The sequence below is a fragment of the Arvicanthis niloticus genome, chromosome 2 (assembly GCF_011762505.2).
Source record: "Arvicanthis niloticus isolate mArvNil1 chromosome 2, mArvNil1.pat.X, whole genome shotgun sequence".
In the NCBI taxonomy this organism is placed as follows: domain Eukaryota; kingdom Metazoa; phylum Chordata; class Mammalia; order Rodentia; family Muridae; genus Arvicanthis; species Arvicanthis niloticus.
Window position 1 is genome coordinate 115,863,042 of NC_047659.1, and position 21,013 is coordinate 115,884,054.

At 43.3% G+C, this 21,013-nt stretch overlaps 1 protein-coding gene across 5 annotated transcripts in view; it reads left to right on the forward strand.

The window, feature by feature from the left end:
• Cfap61 (cilia and flagella associated protein 61) overlaps positions 1–21,013 on the forward strand; it is a 272,260-nt gene that overhangs the window by 100,778 nt on the left and 150,469 nt on the right. For 3 of the 5 annotated variants that reach the window (XM_076929907.1, XM_076929906.1, XM_076929909.1), the window contains 2 exons: positions 1,844–2,050; positions 4,878–5,012. In XM_076929907.1, coding sequence (XP_076786022.1) covers positions 1,844–2,050; positions 4,878–5,012 — 342 coding nt within the window. Of the gene's footprint in view, positions 1–1,843; positions 2,051–4,877; positions 5,013–14,837; positions 15,033–21,013 lie in introns of those variants that run through there. The other 2 variants (XM_076929910.1, XM_076929908.1) reach the window with 2 other exon arrangements.

The window sequence follows — 21,013 nt, forward strand, 5'->3', positions numbered from 1 at the left end:
CTACTACACTAGCAGGTGATCAGTAACAAACCCAGGACACCAGTGAGTCTGTCTACTGACTGGCTCTCAAATAACCTGTGTCCAGTCACTTGTGAGGGCTCACTGGTGTTCCTGGTGTCCAGAAATGTTCTGGGACTACTCTGCTATGCTGCACATGACCAGACACCCGAGGCTCGCCATGGTGACAGCAGCCAAAAGCATAAGGAACAAACCCACATAGCCATTGTCTTAAGAGTTTTATTGTTGTGAGGAGACACCACGACTGTGTCAGCTCTTATAAAGGAAAACCTTTAACTGGGGCTGGCTTACAGTTTCAAAGGCTTAGTCCTTTGTCTTTGTGGTGGGAAGCATGACCGCATCCAGGCAAACGTGGTGCTGGAGAAGGAACTGAGAGTTCTACATCGGGATCGGCAGGCAACAGGAAGTGATCCGGCTTGAGCTTTATGAGAACTCAAAGCCCACCCCCTAGTGACAAACCACCTTCAACAAAAGCCACTCCCTATGGACCTATGGGGGCCATTTTCTTTCAAACCACCACAGCCATCTTCCACAGACAGATCACCAGAATGAGCACATGCTTTCTGCTTTAAAAGAATTTGGAAGCCAAGTATGGTGGTGTACATATACCTTTAATTCCAGCACCAGGAGGCTAGCCTTGGTCACATGGTGAGTTCAAGGTGAAACTAAGCTACCTAGGAGACCCTATCTCAATAACCAGGGATTGCCGATGTAGCTCATGGGTAGAGAGCACTTGCCAAACGTGCTTAGGGCTCTCAGTTCAATCCCTAACACTGAAAATAGAACTAAAGAGAAGATGATGAATAACTGAAGAAGCAAACATGTTTCTCACTACTGCACTTGAAGCAATTTTTAAAGATGTGTGTGTGTGTGTGTGTGTGTGTGTGTGTTTACTAGCTTGTTGTCCATGTGGGCGCATATGTATGTGCATGCGTGTGGAAGCTAAAGGACAGCCTCAGGTGTTATTTCTTAGAAACAGTCCACCTTGTTTTCTGAGAGAGGGTCTGCTGTTGGGCTGCTATTTTCTGAGAAGCTAGGTAGGCTGGCTAAAGAGTTCTAGGAGTCCTCCTGTCACCATCTCCTCAGACCCACGATTGAAGCACACGCCACCACTCCAGGCTTTTTTTTTTTTGCATGGGATCTGGGGGGAATCAACCCAGGTTGTTTGTTACAGTTAATATTTCATTTGGCAGCACCCGATCTGTCTTATGTTACGGCCCGCCATGTTCCTTGGCTAGGCAAGGCCTGAGGCCATGAGCAGTGGTGGGAGCACGGAGCTGTTTGGCTCAGGCCTCTGGCTCAGGCGGGCCAGAAGCACCAGCCCTGCCACCCACGACACACCAGCGTGGGAGATGGCCCTGCCAATCTACCACACTGTCTCCACAAGGCTGGGATGATTCCCCCATCCCCCCCCCCCTTTTAAAAAATATTATCCAAAGGCTTTATATTTTTGGTAATGCTCAAATTAACAAGATGCCCACAGAATTAGAGGTGTGTCCCAGTATCTAACCTTATGATATGAGTTGTTACCCAGGACTGCTCTCGATACATTCATAGTCCTCCATGGCTTCTACATCTCTCCCTTGCTTTTTCTAGCTCCTCCTCTTCCTCTCCTCACTCCGCCTACCTCTCATATAGGCCAATCGCTGAGCTTTATACAAATGTAGTGGGACGGTATCCCACTACAGATGTTATGCTTTCGTGACAAGAACTTTGCCAAGTAAGCTAGTCCTTAGCCCACCTTAAGTGACTTTAAAATAGCTGTTTATCTCAACACCCATGCATATAATTTTCTTAAGACATCCTTTCTCTGCCTCTTCTCTAGGATATAGAGTACATACGATCTCATTATAACATTGAGGATTTCATCTACTTCAGCCACCATCAGCAGGAAGAACATGGACGCTTGAACCATTTTGCCCTGAACCCTATTTTCCGCCACTACACCAAGTTTTTCCTAAAGGAGATCCTTCGCTTAGGCTATAAGTCATGTCTCTACTATCCTGTGTACTCACAGACCCGGGAAGGCAAGGTAAGAGGCTGGCACATGCGCGTTCATGTGGCATCCTTTGCGCAGTCCGTCTTATTTGTCCTCCCAGTGACTCACTGTAGTGTGTGTCCAAGTCTCCACTGGCTGTATTCGATTAGGTCACTTGCTTCACTGTGGTGAACAGCCAAGAGGCTTCTGGTTTCTGAAACAACAGTCAGAAACAATGTAATTAGACGAATTTGCTGGTGGGTTTTTTTTTTTTTCCCATATTGACAAAATAGCAACAGAAAACTATAGGGAAAAAAAAAATCACTATAAGAGATACGCCGAGCAGCATGTCGTTTCTCCTGGTGTAGAGCCAAAATGATCCGATCGTGTTCTTTGATGCAAACAACCCCATACAAATGAGTAGAATACATTAGTTCCATCCTATAAAATTGGTGTGCTGTACACTGCATCCCAAATAAAACTTATGACCATTTCCATAAGAAGAATGGATGAAAGGCAGAGCTATACAGTTCTGATGGAACTCTGCCACGGGGAATACCTACATAATTCCACCTTATACTCGGTATACTTCCATAGAGTGACACAGTCATAGAGACCCAGTGTGCCCCAAATACCAGCTCATCTCAGCTCCACATCCCCCGCTACCCTGCTTTTGAGTGTGTATTTGCCATGCAGGCTGTGGGGGTGCCTTTTCTTTCACAAGTTGTATCCTCAGGAGCCACTGATGCATGCTGGGAGACACCTTCACCTACTCATGTACTATCTCCTGGTTGTTCCACAAGTCAGTCTGTTTAAACCAGACTCCCAAGGGGTGGTTTTCTGAAAACTGGTCCCATGGTCAATGACATTGATCCTCTTGGTGTGTCTTCTCAAGGTGATGGGTTTCAACCACCAGGCTGAGTAGACATTGTCCCTGCAGTTTCTGGTCATGACCTCAAGCCTTCCCACGATCTGCCAAGAGCCCTTGATACTGTCAGGTTTTCTTGGTGTCCATGAAGGACTAAGTGAAAATTTTCCAGGTGCTCTTATGTAGCAAAGTATTTCTTAGATGGTGTGTAAGTGCACTGGTGCACACACCTGTAATGGTTGTGCCTGGGTATCACGCTGGAGGGGTGCCTGTGGGAAAGAAGGAAGAGCAATGTGGAAATTGTACGGGAAAACCATGGACTCAAACAATTTCCTTCACTTTACACTTGACTGCATAGCAACTGTGTGACCTTCCAGGTGTGATATTAAATTCTTAGTTTCTGTTTCCCATGCTGCCTGTATATGCCGGGTTGGAGCAAAGTCCATTTGCATCTGTAGTAAAGACATTTTGGACATTGCACCTGTGTCTCCTTACCAAGCAGTGTGGAGCTAGGGACACGTTGCTTGTAAGGCATCAGAAACACATTTGGAAACAGGTTTCCTTTGTCACACTGCCAGCTGATTTACTCGTGTTCATGTAAAAAAAAAAAAAAAAGAGTAAGAAGCGGTCCCAAGTCATTTGAGTCCGAACTCCCAAATTCTGCTCCAAGTCCTCTAGCAGTGAAATTGAACTGCCTGTATCTCCCTGTAGCCGCGGCTCTCTCCTAACCTTGTGAGGACATAAACCAGAAGTTCTCTACCTGTGACTTGTCACCCCCTGACCCTCCGGGCCCAAATACCAGATATCCTGCATGTCAGATGTTTATATTATGACTCACAACAGTAGCAAAATTACAGTTATGAAGTTGCAATGAAACGATTTTATGGTTGGGGGTTCCCACAACGTGAGGAACTAACTGTATTACAGGGTCACAGCATTAGGAAGGTTGAGAAGCAGCAGCAGAGACAATCACAGATATAAACACAGCGCCCTGGGTAGGCTTTCCTGGGTTCTGCTTCTCAATAATGTGCAAAGTCAGGGTGTGAGGCGCAGTGGTTAAAGATTCTAGAAAGCATTTCTGGAAGCTTGTAAGTAATGTATGGGGCTACTTTTAAATCAGTACATGAGTCATATGCAAATCATTAGATTTATTAAAACACAGCTAATGGTCTGTTAGATTTCTTTGCTCTCTGACTCTAATTCAACAAATAGATACATCCTTGCCAGTTTGGCTTTTCACAGTTTTACACTCAAGGTTGAAATGATTTCTTCGCCCTGAGGTTTTATCTTTTTTTTTTTTTTTTTTTTTTATTTCCAAGATTTCATAAATGTCACTCAACCATTTCTCTGACAAGTTTTAAAAACTAGATTAAATTAATACTTAAAGCACTATTATACAAAGTATTTATTAGCTATTTCAACAAGGATAAATCCAGTTCACAGTTCAATCATACTACAAATCAAAACCATTTGATCCTCCTCTCTTATTCCCCACATTCCAGTACTTTCACAAGACCCTAATTTTATTTTTTAAAAAGCCGAAGTAAAGTTGCCTGAGCGCTTTCACATCTGGGCTAGGTTGCCCCCTGGATGGCATTTTATCTATGTGTGTTAAAGCATCGTGTGCCAAACACACAAAGGTTAACAGGACTCAGATAACACAGCTTAATGGGGTCAAATCAAGCTGATTCATGATCACTATGGAGAGAAATATTCTCCTGGGGGAAATACTTGTACTGAAAAAATCCCATAAACCAAACCACTTGTTTATCTGTCATTCCCACAGAGATAGTAATGTAATTACCCTCATAATTATCTTCATTAGTGCGAGGCATTATCTGCAATTCATTCCTCTGCTCGAAGAGTATGTTTGTTTATTTGCTGATTTTTTTTTCCTCCCCTCTCTGACTTGGCCGAGTTAAGAGTTTTGTATTTGTCAAGCAAGCAGCGTGCAGACATCTGCGCTGCGCCTCTGACATTCTCTCCCCTAAAATAGAGATGGTTGTCTTTCAGCTCCAGAGCTCTTACTCACACTCCCTGACATCTGCCCTTCATTACTTGGTTCCCGTGCGACCACGACGACAGATTGTCTACCCTCTGGAAAAGCTTGGCATAAACGCTCCATCAAAGGAGGTCTCCAAGGATCAGGTGGGTAGCAGGGCGGCAGGCAGGGAGGCACGGTGCCAGCTCCCGCGGGCTTGGCAGATGGGGTGGCAGCCCTGTCTTCACCAAGCAGGCTGCTTCTTAATTACAGGGAACCTGGCGCTCATACCCTTACAGGCGGCACCCTGCAAGGGTTCCCTGCAGCCTTGCCCTCGAGTGCTTATTTCATAGTAAGCCTAAAACAGTAGCCACATCCTCCTTCAGAGGATACAGCAGGGACACCTCGAGTGTTGTTGCTGGTCCCTGGACAAATGAGTGGCCTAGAGCCATCAGCACCCCCACCCCACCCCCAGCATATTTTAATCTTCCTTCCCCATCCTCAAAAGAAGAATCCTCCTTTCAATTGATCCTTTGCTTTTAAGTCAGCCTGTGGTCTTTTTGCTGTTAGGACAAAGTTGACAGAGAAATGTGTTGGAGATGTTTGGGTCATAAGCTGGTTTTGTTGGTTTGTTTGTTTGATTGTTTGTTTGTTTTAAACATGCACACATAAAAGCTCCTGTGGGAAGTCAAAATGAGCCTTGTCCAGTTTACCTACCTCGAGGGAAAAAATAACCCTGGGATGCCATGAGACCAGAGAAGAAAAGGGGTTGGAACCTGTGTGTTTGTTAATGTTGATGAGTGTGAAAGGCATGTTTTGGTTGTTGTTGTAATTTAAACGGAAAACACAACCATGTGAACTTGGCCAACATGCAGGCTTCCAATGTTCTGGGTACTTTGAGTTTAAGTGAGTTTGAAAGCAAAATATCTTAGTGGCTAAGATTTGCCCTTCTTGAAAGCTAAAAGAGGAAAGTGGAAGTGTGAGCATTTAAAACATTGAGTCCAGGAGTTGCCCCCCACACACACCCCCAGAGCTGAGGGAGCTTCTCAGCCTCAGCACAGAGGGAGGGGACAGACACCATGCTCCCAGCTCAGCCTCACCTAGGGGAGGGACTGAGCGGACCCAGCCCAGAGGCCTCTTCAAGTCTGACCCGATCCTTATATTGGTAAAATAACAAAATTTATACTTATTTTCTAACAATTACAAATTTACCTTTGAGGAGATACTGAAAATGAACAGCAATTCATTTTGTTTTGTTTAACTTGTTATGGAAGGTGACAAGCAGATTCAATTATATAGAAGATAGTTTCCTACCCACACACATCCCCACAATACCATGAGTGAGAGACCTTTCTCTTACAGTTTTTTTTTTAAATGTTCAATGTGTCCTACTTTTAACAATATTAATTCCTCAAAAAAATAAGATTTAAAAAGCATAGGCAGACAAAATCCAAGTTCAATTATCCTACTGTTAGGTTTTGCAGACATAGAATTAGTCTACTTGTTACAGAAGCTTCTATGTGCTTCATAGACTGTTTAGTTTACACATGGCTTCTTATTCCAAACCACCACTTGAGGAGCACCAAAATCCCCATCTACTCAGCACCTGGAAGCAATGATATATTCTTGGTCAATTTGGGTCTTACCAATCAGAGGGGTGGAGCCTCAGGAGGCCGAAGGGCATGGTCTCACCAGATGATGCTTTGCAGCTTGAATATCAGATCCAGTAAAGGTGAAAGATGCTGACCTTTTTGCTGAAGTGCCTTCACATAGACAGCACTGGGCCAAGGGAAGGCTTTTTGCATAGCAGGCCTCCCATGACTTCAGCCAGCACTCTCACAGAATGAGTGAGAGTGTTGGCGCTACAGGGGAGGCATACAGAGCTGTTGCTTGGAGCACAAGCATGTTGTTTCAAGCATGCAAGACATCCCTTCCCATCCTCTGCCTGTCTCAGGGAACCTCTGGAATTGGGCCACCTTGAGGTGAGCTGGAGCTCCATGTGGAGAGAAAGACAGAGAAAACATTTTTTTTAAAAAAAAAAAAAAAAAAAAAAAAAAAAAGATCCTTGCATTACTTCCCAGGTTGGCATGATTTGAAATCATTGCTTACATTTAATAACCTTTCTCCTGCCCATGTCAGGATATGTGACTCCTTCTCAGTCTAGAGTCCTGGCCCATGTACAGGCACAATGGAAACTGAGAGTTTAAACCTGGGGTCTAAGAAAAAAAGTCCTCTGTGGGCTGTTGAGCAAAACAATGGTACTGGTATTTGCTTGCTACCTAATGCTGAGGCATTTATGGTGCTGGGGGAATTCCAACTGGGTAAGAAATGTTTCTACCATTACTGACCACATCCAATCTTGACATATGGCTTTAGTAAGGTTAAGATTTAGTAAAGGATTGGGAAAGCAGGTCGGTGGCTTTTAGCCTACACAGTGCCTGCAGTTAGACTTTCAGCTTTGTATTCAACAAAGAGGCATGTGGGTTTCAAGACCAATGGATAGTTGTCTGGGCTGGGGACACAACCCAGTGGAAGAGCACTTGTGTGAAAGGTTTCTGTTTGATGCCCAGCACTGCCGCAAACAAACCACACGGCAGCGACACCGCACTGGAGTAACCATGTTGAAAAATGGAAAGAAAAGGATCAGCAACATTGTAACCCCTCATAGAATGTAACCTCTCACAGAATGGACCTAGATATTCAAAACAAGGTGCTGATTTACATGGACGTGTTTTTTCTCTTTTAAAAAACATGTTAGGTTTGTTTAACACTTTAAACAATTGTCTGAGATAAGCTGAGCCTAATAGAATTGTTTGGGGAGGAATTTCAATATGATCCTAGTAGCCCTGTGTCCTAGAAGAGCGCTAGAACTCCTGTGGCTGAACCACACAGGGCTGTATAAGCACTGTTTCTCACACAGTTCCCAGTTCCCTGTTCCCTGTAAGCCTCACATCCCTCTGCCAGCCACGTGCATCAGCTTCCATGCCTTACTGGTGTCTTTTTCTCTCCAATCACTTGCTTTTCATGCCTTTTATCCTGCTTAGAGCATCTCTGAGTAGCTGTCGGTCCCTCGCTTTCACCTAGGAAGCCAATCTTCAAGGGGACAGATCACCCCAGGCATGAGTAATGGGATAGAATGCCTTTCATCTCCATGGGTTGCCAATTTGAACCTGGTACAAGGCAGCGGTGATTGGGATTCATCACTGCATGGGAAGGCAATGTGTGTTCTCCCTCTCCTTCGTGTCCTCCCTACCCCACCCTGAGGCCATAGAGCTTCTGCCTTATTTGGGTATGCACCTTCCCAGTGGCTTCTATTAATAGACAGCTCACTCCAGAGCAGGTCATAGAAAAGCACCTAAATGCCTTAATCTTCATCACACTTGGAAGTTGGTCCCCAAGAGTCACAATAATATCCCTATAGTTGATCAATAGGAATTCATGGATAAGAGAGAAGGCTTTTCCTGGTCAAGGCCATAATCCATACAATAGACTTGGAAGATTCTCGTCCACTTTGAATGAGCCATCTTGGTCTGTGAGTTTATGTTCTGAGCTGTTGTCACAGAAACACTCATTTAGAAGGGTCACCATAGCTTACCATCGTGAGTTCTGTGATCCTGAGAAATACTCCAAATTTGCCTGAATTCTTTGTGCAGACAAACTAATTGAAGATTGGGCAAGTTGCCTTCCTTTCTCCTACTTTGGAGGTCTGTGGAGAAGGCAGGGTATTTTTGTTTGTTGTTGTTGATGTTGTTTTCTTTCCTGCCTGTACCCTAGAGGGATTTTGAGTTGACTTTGTTCCTGTCACTGCTTTTGGGAAATCTGCCAGTATATTTAACAGTATATCAATTTTTTAATTTAACTTATTTCTTTCATGCATTTGGGTGTTTTGCCTACATGTATGCCTGTGTACCAAATGCTTGCAGTACCTGCAGAGGCCAGAAGAGAGTGCTGGATCCCCTGGAGCTGTTACAAACAGGAGCCTACATGTGGGTGCTAGGGACCTGAACCCAGGTCCTCTGTAAAAGCCATCTGCCCTGCCCCTTACTTACAGAATTGATGGAGGTGGATGAGGGAGGGGGAAGGATAGTAAGACTAGGTTTGGACCTGTGTCTGTAGAGTTCCTGGAGTGTCTGCGATTTGTGTCCCAGCTACTTTCTGGGCTTCCTCTTGTGGCGGTTAACAATTATTTATAATGCTAAACTCCAGAAATTCGCCTTGGAATCCACTATGCTTATTATTCACAAGAGCTCTTATGGTCTGTTCTAATTGTAGTTTTTGTCTTGATTTATAGTGGTCATGGGATGAAGGTTTGCTCTCATTCCCATCTGGAAAAATCATGATTTCAGAGTGCTCAGCTCCGATGTTTTGTTTTTTTTTTTCTTCTTCTTCTTCTGGTTGTAATGACAGTCTGCTGAAATCTGAACTAACTTCTTTAGATGCCTCCATTTGGATTCTCTGTGTTTGTTTTTTCCCCACATCTCCTTTTGTTCTTCTACAAGGAAAACCCAGCAGTGTATCTAACCCTCAACCCCCATCCCCAGATCTAAGTGTTGGCCCACCCTTTCCTGGTACGTGATCTCAGGAAGATGTCACTGGCTGGCATTCAGTTACCCTTTGAATTGCCCCTTTTTATCTGGGCTGCTCTTCCCCAGTCCAGCTATAATTACCATCTGATGGGCGGTTACTGGATCCTGTTGCACTTGGGCATCTGCTGCCTTGGGAAATTACATTATTCTTCCAGCACCTGCTAGGTTTTCCCCAGAGTAATTGTTTCCCAGTCCCTTCCTTAAATGTGGTAACTTTCACTGACAGTAGTCAGACTTCCCTTGGTCATAGCTATGGTTCAAGTATATAGTATGGTTTTTAAAAAAACAAACAAACAAACAACCAAAACAAACCAACTAACTAAAATGCAGGTTTTTAGTCTCTCCTGGAGATGATTCTAAACTTGTAAACCTGTGGTTTTCAGCATCATCAGCATTAATTTTTATTAATATCACCACAGTGGAGTTTCCTGGACATGAAACGAACCTACTTCCAGTGACTACCGGGGTCTGGTTGGTTTTTTCAGTCCTGCTCTCAGCCACTTCCTACATGTTCATGCTAATCCTGGGAAACATGTCTCCTTAGAGTGGCGGGGAATCCTTTGCTCTGTGACTTGTAGAGAAATTTGTATAAATTCCTGCATGGGCTCCCTCCTTTTCTCAAATAATATACCTTCTGTGTTATTTTCCCCCAATGCTGTGACCTCCTTAGTTAAATATATCATGCTGTGTGTATGCAGATGTCAGAATGGCTTGTAGACCAGTGGTTTGTCCTCATGACTCTCACAAGTCTTTTCCCTCAGACAGTGATGCTAGGAATCCCTCCTGTGGTGACTGTTTGCTGAGATCTGGCTGACGGTTTCCTGTGAACCCATCTTCTGTCACACTGTCACACCAGCACTTACTGTTGTGACTATCTTCCCCATAGAGTGGGTGTGTGTGTCAGGTGGGGGTGACTTGTTCAAAGGCCAGCTCATTGACAGCCCTTCCCACAAGGCAGCTAATTGTCCAAACTCACTCTTAGCCATGGCTTGCAGTTTATTAACTAACATATAAATCAGATGCCGCAGCCATTCTAGGAAACTAGCAAACAGAGAATGTAGACAGCTTGACACTAAACTTTTTAATCCCTTACATCTTTGACACCAGCCACTTAATCCAAATGTGACCCACAGACTTGGCAGGACCCCACCCCCTCTCTCCCTCTCTCTAGCCAGTTTCTGCTCTTAATGTCAATCCTGTACCAGCCTGACTCTGGCTGAGGGAGGCTGCTGAGAAGCAGACATCTGGGCTCAGGCTGGTGTGCTAGGCCTGTTTTGAGACATCAGTAGATGGAGGGTGTCTGTAATTCTCTCTGTGTTGTATCAGCATGCTGTTAAAGCCTTTCAGAATTGTGGTGGCAGCTGCTATGGAAAGAAAAAAAAATATGATCCCATATGGTGGTTATATTACAAACTCCTCAAGATTCAGCTCTATATTGAGGCACTCAGCAGTGTTCTTAGCCTATGGTAGGAGTGCCTGATAGTTTACTTGAGGGGCTAGAGGCACAACTGACAAATGCTGGACAAACTTAGGAGTTGGGCTGTGAGAAGATAGCAAAATGACAAGAGTAAGTTGTGAAACTGACTTTCAGTATCTCAGTAGCAACCAACGCCAAGTCTTACCATTTTACAGAATAAATTGTTCAGAACAGTCCCCTTAAACAAAAGTTTACTGTGATATAAATAATAGGTAAGTTCAAGAAATAGAAAGTAGATCTGCGCGCGCACACACACACACACACGTCTTGGTTACTTTTCCAGTTGCTATGATAAAATTCTGCGACAAAGGCAACTTAGGAAGACATTTTTCTGGTCACACTTTTGTCATGGAGGAAAAGTCATAGCCAGAGGAGCTGTAGGCAGCTGGCTACATTGCATTTTTGACCAAGAAGCAAGAGTAATGAATGCCTGTGTTCATCTCACTTTTTCTTTTTTATTCAGTCCAGAATCCCAGCCAAGGGAATGGAACTACCCAGAGTGGGGTAGTCTTCCCACCACAATTTACCTAATCCAGAAAGTCCCCACAGGCATGTCCAGAGGCCCATCTCCCAGAAATTGCTCCATTTTGTGATCTCTCATTTTTAGATTAGATCTAGTATTCTGGCCACTAAATAGTAAAATGCTGTTCATCTTAGGGCCAGTGATACCGCGTGCACCTGACATTTTTCTGGTGCTCTGAGAGCTTCATTCATACACACAGACTATGCTGCTCATGAAGTTTCAGTTACTTTTTTTTTTTTTAAGCAGAGATATTGTTAAAATATGGTTTCTCCTGCTCTTACCTGATTTGTTCACTCAGACATGGGCTCCCTTCGATCCTGAAACAGCATTTGTGGGAGACGGGGCTGCAGATATCCATCTGAACCCAAGAGGGAGGCAGAGAAGGTGTCTGTATTATGCTCTCAGGCCAATGCTGGTCCTTGTGGCCCAGTGGCTTCTTTAGAATTTGCTCTTAGAAAGGTAAAGATTGACAGTGCCAACCACTGGCTTGGCTTTGGATATTTTAAAATACGAGGTCCAGTAAAATGGCAAAGGGGGGGGTGATTAGAGTACAGATACTGACTATAGAAGTTATAGCTTCCTTCTTTATTAAAAATAAAATATCATGACAAAAATCGGTATGGGTTTATGGAAGGAAGAAATAGACAAAACCAGCCCCAGATCCCCACTCTCTCTAACTGGCCACCTTTGAAACTACTCTGGTGTTTACAGGCTGAGGAAACAGTTCAGTCAGTAAAGTATATGCATGCAAGCATGAGGGTCTAGGTTCAATCTTCAGAGCTCATACAAAAGCCGGGTATGGTGATGTGCACTTGTAATCTGAGTTTTAGGGAGACAGATCTCTGGGGGCTCTCTGGCCAGAGTCTAGCCTAATCCTTAAGTTCCAGGTTCCGGTGGGGAAAATGTTCCTGTTTCAAAACGGAAAAAAAAGCAAGGTGAGTACGCCAGAGGAACAACACCTGAGGTTGACACCTGGCTTTTATGTGCATGTGTGCTCATGCTTCCCCACCACACGCCATCTTAAATGCACACAAACCCATCCACTGTCTTCTCCATTGGACCCCTCATGTCATGTGTCGTGCTTTTATTTGAGGAGGAAACCTGAGGTGAGGGGTTTGGGGAATGAAGTGAGCATGGGGCCCTCAGGACTTGTGGGAACTGTCACAGAGCTGCTCGGTCTTGTTTCCTGTTCAGTGTGAGCGTGCTCACTGTGTCTGGGTTTTCTTCTGTACCCGGTCACAAAGTGGGCAAGTCCATGACTTCTCTGGTCAATTTTAGCTATTAAAAACTCTGTGGGCCACTTCAACTCACAGCACGTGATTGTAATTCTATAAGACATCTAATTTTGTTTTATGTAATGTCAGAAACTTGATTTTCATGCAAAGGTCAGCCAGCCTCCCTGCCCTGCTGCTGAAGCCAGAGGCCAGGAGGCTCCTCTCTTTCACCAGGCCTCTCCCTACTCCTGCTTTAACATTTAACTGGCAGTTTTATTATTATCATTATTTTAAGCCTGTCAGTTTGTTTCTCTTTAGGAATTTAGAACCATTTCCGACTCTTCTGAAAATGGGAACAGGAGAGGAAGGAACTTAAAGACCTCTGAGTCTGCCCCAGGACAGCCCTACTGTGTGGGTAGGATTCCTCTCCCTATGGTGTTTTAGTGGGTTTCTTCAGAAACCCCACCCCCAACCCAGTGCTGAGGCCAGCATACATGGATTCCCAGGCAGTCAGTCCACTGGCACCCAAGCTATCTCTGCTCCTACAAGGAAGGACCCAAATCAAGACTCATCCTCTGGGGACTAGCATATTTCACCAGTACATGGTAAAGTCTGACCTGTCATATCCCACCAATGGGTGTTTTCACTACAGGGTCCTGAGGTAAAGCTCTGGAAGGCTTTCTGTAATTTGAAGCTAAAGGCAGGGCCATTCCATCTCTTCTCTGCAAGATGGAGTCTGGGGTCTCCAGACATGGAAGGAGCCAGTAGTATAAGGAACTCTCCAAACATCCAGAAAGATCCTTTAAAATATTCCTCCTCTGACATTATTTTTTAAAAAAAGGATTTGAAATAATTTATGTGTAAGTACATGTTGCATGTGTGCACATGCCTACAGAGGCTAGAGGAGGGCACTGGCACCTCTGAAACCGAATTTACAGGCATGTGAGAGCCACCTGATGTAGGTGCTGGTGCCCCAAGCCTCTGGGAGAATAGTGAGTGTTCTTAGCTGCTGAAGTAGGTCTCTAGCTCCGGTCCAATGTCAGTGAGGTTGATTGAGTAAGAGCTTTAAATGCATTTGGTCCACAGCTTAGATCCCTCCTCTTTTTCTGTTTTGTTGTTGTTTTGATTTTTTTTAAATGGGGGCAGTATATCACACTATAGCTAAAGCTGGTCAGGATCTCACTATATAACCCAGACTGGGCTAAAACTCATGGCAATCCTCCTGCCTCAGCTTCCTTTCTTCTTCCCAAGTATTATAACCATTCTCTGTCACTCCGGGTGAGTGATGTGACCCAGAGCCTCACACGTTAGCCTCACATCCTATCACTGAGCTGCCCTCCCAGCCCTGACTGTGATAGGCGGTGGAGGGTCAGTTTGGAGACTGAGCTATTGGTCTCATTTGACATCTCTGAGATGCTATACTGACACAGGACCTATGGCTTATCATTCCACTCAGTTCCCTTATATTGGCCACTTAAGCTTTTTATCTATCATCTATCTATCTATCTATCTATCTATCTATCTATCTATCTATCTATCTACAATGCTACTATGTTCAAACACTTTTGAGAGGATTTCTTTTGAATAAATTGTGGGAAATGATATTAATAGATTAAAGATGAAGCTACTGTCTCTTAAATGAAAAAAAAATCATTTTGTGATTAAAAATGAAAACTTGTAATTCCTAACTTTGAAGGCTAATTTATTGTACTGATATGATAGTGTATCTAAGTAAACCATCACTGTCCAGAGAATATGCTCATTCATGGTCAGACTGATTTTTCAGGGCAGGTGTGCATCATGGGAAGTCTTCAGTTTTTCCTATTTTCCTCTAACTCAGTGGTTCTCAGCCTTCCTAACGCTGTGACCCTTAATATAGTTCCTTACATTGTGGTGACCCCCCAACCACAAAATTATTTTTGTTGCTATTTCATAACTGTAAATTTTGCTACTATTAGAAATTGTAATGCAAATATTTTTGAAGATGCAGGTTTACCAAGGGAGTCTCAACCCACAGGTTGAAAACTGCTGAACATTCCATGAGGGCTAACCCACTCAGAATCAAGTGATTTTATGTCCATAGACACATCTATTATTATAAAGTGGACTACATCTCTCTTGTGAGAATTTTGGTTTCTTTAAAAAAAAAACCACAGAAATATTATGGGAATGTGTTTTTATTTTAATTGCAGGTGTGGGATATGGATTGCCCACAGCAGCTGACTATAATTTGCCTCCTGCAGAGACATAATTTTGCCAGCAGCAGATAGTTTCTGCAATTGTGTGACATTTGGAATTTTGCGGACTTTTCAGAGGCCTCTAAAAGGTGGGGTGGTTTGTTGGTTGTTGTTGGTCACAGTTTGTTAAATAGTCAAGCTCAAAGAAGAAACAAGAATTAAAAATTAGATATCCTGATGACAAAGATCAAACTTGCCCCAAGGAACTCGATGCCCCTAATCAGCAGGAAGTGGTCTACGGAGGACATCATTGCCTTCCCCCTCTATCCTTTTTTTCTCTCCTGTCTAGCATTAGGGGGGTTGAAAGGACGGAAAAAACGGTGGCAACGGTTAGAAGAAAGAAGAACCCACAAAATAGCCAAAGAAAAAAAAGTTACACTTTTAGGGTTTCATGGAAATTTTGCATGTTATAACTTGTTAATAAATTCTACTTAAAAAAAAAAATGGATATGCTTTCTTGGCAAGTATAAAGGGGCAGGAAGAACACCTCAAAGTATAAAGGGGCAGGAAGAACACCTCAAACAGCTTTTGCAGCTTGGTGGTTTCCATAAGAGCAGCTGAGTTCACACATTAACATTATTGACTCGCTCACCATATCTTGAAGGAAGATGGGACTTGAATTCATCACAGGCAGAAGGTTAAATGGACCCTGGGAAGTGTCTAATTTATCCTGAGACATGGTCCACAACCCAGGAAGACCTGCCTGTGAAGACCTGGTGAGGGAACATGGCTCCCCTTCTACTAGGTGTCCTCATTAGAGAGACACAGCATGGCATTCTCAGTGGACACGTCTCAGGCTGCCCCCATTCTTCAGAATCGAAGCTGTCATCATGACCTTGATCATGCCTCAGACCATAGTCTCCTCGAGATCATGGATGCCATGATTGTTACAGTAACCACCCTAAGGAAGAAGACAGCAAGAGTGATCACGTGAAACAGGTGTGGTGGGACAGAAGAAACACAGCATGGAAAGAGCATGGGAGCCATAAAGGATTTTTATTGCTACTGTTGGACTACGACTTGGCCATAGCGCAGGCAGACGTGAGCCACCCAGTCCAGTGAAACTTGGGGTAATAAACTTAAAGCACACGCTGTGCCATTGCTCCTACTTCCTGGGCTGCTTGATCCCTGCTCCCCTTTTATGTAATTTACTGCATTAACATTATCACCATGGTGGCTGGTGTGTGTTTAGCCAGAAGGAGCTGCTTCCCAGGAGGTGCTGCAAGCTGCATGCTTGGGGCTGACCTAGGGGGTGGGAGCTTGAAGGAACAGATGCAGTTCTTCCCACTGACCCCTCACACAGGCACATTTCTAAATACCACATAAATACAACATCAATAATTCGGACTCTTATTTCATGATTATTTTTAAAAGAATTTCATTCATGAAACCTATCAGATGCAGTAATTTCTATGCGTTTTCTCTGTTTTTGCATGTCTGTGAGGTGTGTGTGTGTATGTATGTGTGTACACACATGGGGGAGTACATGTGCATGTGGTGCATGTGCGGGTGTGGGTGCGTTCACTTCTGCCTGTGGAAGTCAGAGAGATCCACATTGAGTGTCTTCCTTAATAGCTCTCCATCTTTTTTATTCATGTATGTGGGTATTATTTTATGCATGCATGGGCATGCATGACATTTCATCACCATGAACATCCCTGATAATCACTGAGGCCAGAAGAAAGCATCCTATCCCCTGGGACTATGTGCAGTTGTGAGCTGCCCTGTGGGTGCTGGGAATTAAACCCTGATCCTCTGGAAGAAGAGCCAGTGCTCTTATCCTCTGAGCCATCTCTCCAGCCCCAGCCCCTCCACCTTATTATTTGAGACAGAACTTCTTGCTGAACCTGGAGCTTGCCTGTTCAGTCATACTGACTGGCCAAAAGCTACTCAGATCCCCTTGTCTTTGCCTCCCAGCTCAGAGATTACAGGTACCTTCTGTTATGTCTGGCTTTTTATGTGGATTTTAGTGATATAAACTCAGGTCCTTGTGTTTGTATAGCATACACTTTACCCACTGAGCTATCTTCAGGGTCCTCTTCTGTATTCTTAAAGTAACTCTTCCATTCTTTTCAGCACAGCTTGCTCAAAATATGCATATATATATATATATATATATATATATATATATATGCATAACATGCTTTGAAAGTACATCTTACTTTTAAATAGTAGGCAGGGGTGAATCAAGCCAGTGTGCTTAAATAAGAATTTAAACTTTCAGGTGTCCAGATACTTGGAAAAGCATAAATATCTTATCTCCATGGCAATTGGCTACCCGGGAATTCCTAGGGAGGATATTGTATCTGTTGAAGAAAAGAAAATTGTCAAAGTAACTGCCATTTCGAAGGCTCTACTTGACAGATGTGCAGAGTATAGAAATCTATGTATTATTGAATAATTCTTTTTAATATGCTTAAGAATAAGCTATTTGTAAGCCTGTTTACATTCTCACCATCTGGGTGCATTCTGTCGCCCATCTGTTTCGTGTAATTATGTAATTATCAATATAAGGAGAGAATAGGTGATATAATTAACAAGAAAAACTGGTCCACACTGAAGAGAAAGAAATGGCATGCATCTGCTGAATGGCTTTTTGTTTCTTGATCTTCATTGTTAACTGTTGTTTCCCACTCTCCCCACCCCCCATCCTTCAGGACTCAGGAGAACTGTGTTTGCCATTCTCTCTCTCTCTCTCTCTCTCTCTCTCTCTCTCTCTCTCTCTCTCTCTCTCTCACACACACACACACACAGAGAGAGAGAGAGAGAGCAGATTTTAAAAAGTACTACTGGAGCCAGCACCACTGTGAAGAAAGCATCAGAAGCCTCCTTGGTGTGGTGCATGATTTTTTTTTTCCCACTGGGGTAGACCAGATAGTCATTTCCAGAAAATATAGCATGAACAGCTAGAGGTCTAGGAAAGTTGTAAATTAATTAGTGACAGATGGGAGGGTAGGGTGAGTGTGTGGCCTCTCATGGAACATTTGTTAGAAAACTGCTCTGGAAAAATTCCCATACTTTTTTTGTTTGTTTGTTTTAATGGTAAGGCTTAAGCAGTATATGTCATTTTAAAATAGGACAAAGAGTCCCAATGGATTGAGTTAACTTCTACATAATGCCTCTAAAGTTCACCCTTGAAGAAGTCTCTTTGTGTCATGGAGACTTGTGGGTGGATGCATGGAACTCATACCATTCAGTTACACAGTGAAGACTCCCTCCCTCAGTACTGAGGACAGCCTCCCAACTCTAAATACTTCTTCATGGCTTGGGGCCAGCAGTAGGTGGGTAGACAGGCATATTCATGGGAGAGCATACTGATCTCCCATTCTTGTGTCACCCACCCAGACTCCAAGCTTAGCTGTTGGTCTCTAATTCAGGTCAACAAATGATGGTCACTGCTCATACTACTGCAGATACTTAGTCTTGGTCAGATCTTGGATTTCAACCCCAAGACACACACACACAAACATACAAAGAGGGGGTGGGGTCCCTGGTTCTATTTAAATGACAGTCACTATTCGGAAGCAGGAAGTCTCAAAGTTTCCTTCTACTAACTTAAAATTTGTTCAGGAATAGGACTCAAATCCCAATTATCCTGCTAGGTTTTCAAGAACATCTTTCTCTGACTTTCCCTGGGGGGTGAGAGTGAGGTCTGCCTTTCAGAGGATTTTTTGATAGGTGATAAGAAAAAGAATCCATGAGTTGCACTCCAATAAAATTATTCCGGGCTTTTAGAACACTCGCCAAAACATCAAACTCTTACAAGGCAGGATATAAGTTTCTTAGTCAGTCATTTCTTACTTTGAACCCAGAACTGTCAGTCAGTCAGTCAGTCAGTATGTCTGTCTCCTCTTTTTTCCCCCAGGCAATGCTTCATGCTCACAGTAGGGCTTACCCCATGTCCTCTCTCTAGGTTTACCTGTTGAGATTATGTTGGGATTTTATTCTAGAGCCCCATCTTCAGTGTGTCCCTGGATGGCACAGTCTGCAGCTGAGCTTTCCCAGCTGAAGGAAGAACTTCCCCAGGGCAGCACTGGCTTCTCCACCTTCCAAGTTCCATGTCCAGCAAGCAAGTAAAGTTCCCACCAGCGCTTCTCTTTGTTCCATTCAAACAAACACTATTATTCTTTGCTAAATCCTCCAAAGAGACAGTAACCACCCTTCTTCTATCTGTATTTTTTCATTATTAACTCAAAAGCAATGGATACTCATAAGACAAACGTATAGAAGAAAATTATTGGCATGCTTGGGGACATATTTCTAAAGGAATAGGATTGGGGACAAATGCAGCTCGGTTACTCAAGAGATTTTGTTGCTTTGACTTTATATTCATTTCCTTAATCCAAACTAAAGTCATTTAATTGCAACCATAACTGATGAATTCATTAAGGTTTTTAAAGGGAAGCTTACCATTTCTTCCCCAAAGAACCTTTCTTCTGTCATTTATGGGATTGAGAAAAGGTCTAAACAATTATTTTCTTTTCACAAAACATTTCAGCTACAATGTTTACTACTTAACAAAGCATAAAGTAATTGTTCTTCAAGACAAAATTATTTTTTAAAGAGCTATTTTACATATACATAGTCATGTTCGACCTAAAAAGTAGAAATTTTGGGGAATCTTTGTATTCTATACTGAAACAAAAACTGTTAACGCTTAGACTGAATGGCTCCCATTCAACCCTCAAAAGTGGCATTAATTTTTCAAGTGGTAACTGTTGCTCAAGACGCTATTGTGCCTGTGAGATAAATGTTTAATGATTTGGTAGTACATGCATGGCTTAAAATCCATTATTTATTACACCTCCCTTTGCTTGCCTGCAAAGGTGATGATTTTAAAGCCCCGCCAGTCACGCAAACACATTTATATGAAACCAATGGCTGATAGTAAATTTCCTTACTGTAAATGTCAGTGGGTTTCATGTGTTGCTGACATTACATCTTGTTTGGAAGCTGAAGGCTACACAGTTAGGGGACTCACCAGATGGTGTCATTAACGGGAATGCTGGGACTGTTTACCACTGACATGCGTGTGAGAAATTAAAAGTACGTGACCTCTCTTTACACCAACCCAAGTGAGATGTTAACGGTGATCGGGTGTTAATTATGGTACAGTACTGTCCCTGCCTCCTGCCAGCCATTCCAAAGGATTTTAGGGGGTTGGGGGAAAAAAAAAGTTTGTGTTTGAACAAAAGCATGAATTTTCCTGAGGATTCCTGTTTGATTTTGTGTTTCTAAAGCGAGGCTTCCCGGAAGTCACACCTGCCATGGCATAAACATTAACCCTTGAGAGCAGCAATCCAGTTCCCTCCCATCAGGACATCTAGGCACAGGGAAGCCTTTGTGCTAATTAATTATAGAATATTGTTTTCACTGTTTGGTCTTGTTTTCAAAACTCGGGGTATATCAAGCACTTAACTTTGCGGGGAGGGGAGTTTCTACCAGGAACATGCAATTGGCAGGCCTTAAATAATGTCAAAATCATCAGGGATTAATTCAAAGAGGAAACAGGTGGGAATTTTAAAAGCAATCACTTTCGTGCCAGGGGCTCCCCGTTTCGTAAGAATTAGCACTGGGACTGAGGTCCTTCTCTTCCCTGATCTGATGTGAAATATCTGGCCAGCTGAATGGACCGGGCACCTTCTGTTAAGAAGCCTCTCTCACTTTTGTTCACAAGAGCCACTCCCATTTATTGTAGCCCGCCTTCGCCTTCCTTCCCGTTGGGGTTTCTGCTTAGCTGCCTGCCAGCCTCTTTTCATTTCAATTTAAAAAGAAGGTGGATTTGTTTTATTCTTCCCCACAAGTCCTCCACTTGGACCAAGAGGCAATCCCATTGATTCTGACCAAATTCCTTTGAACTTCATTTGTAGCCTTCGACTACTCTGTAGGAATGTTCAGAAAAGCCCATTCTTTCAAAACACCCATTGTACATTGCTTGTACAATAGCCCGAGTGAGCCTTTTGGTATGCAGAATTTTAAAGTCGTGTGAAAGAGAATCCAAGCCATTGTTCGCACTGGGATGAAAGGAGGAGCCCTCATTTCTTGAGACAGAATCGGAGATACAGTTGGATGTCAACAGAAATACCGAGGCTGATTGAAAACTGAGCGCTGTTCACAGAGGCACACACTAG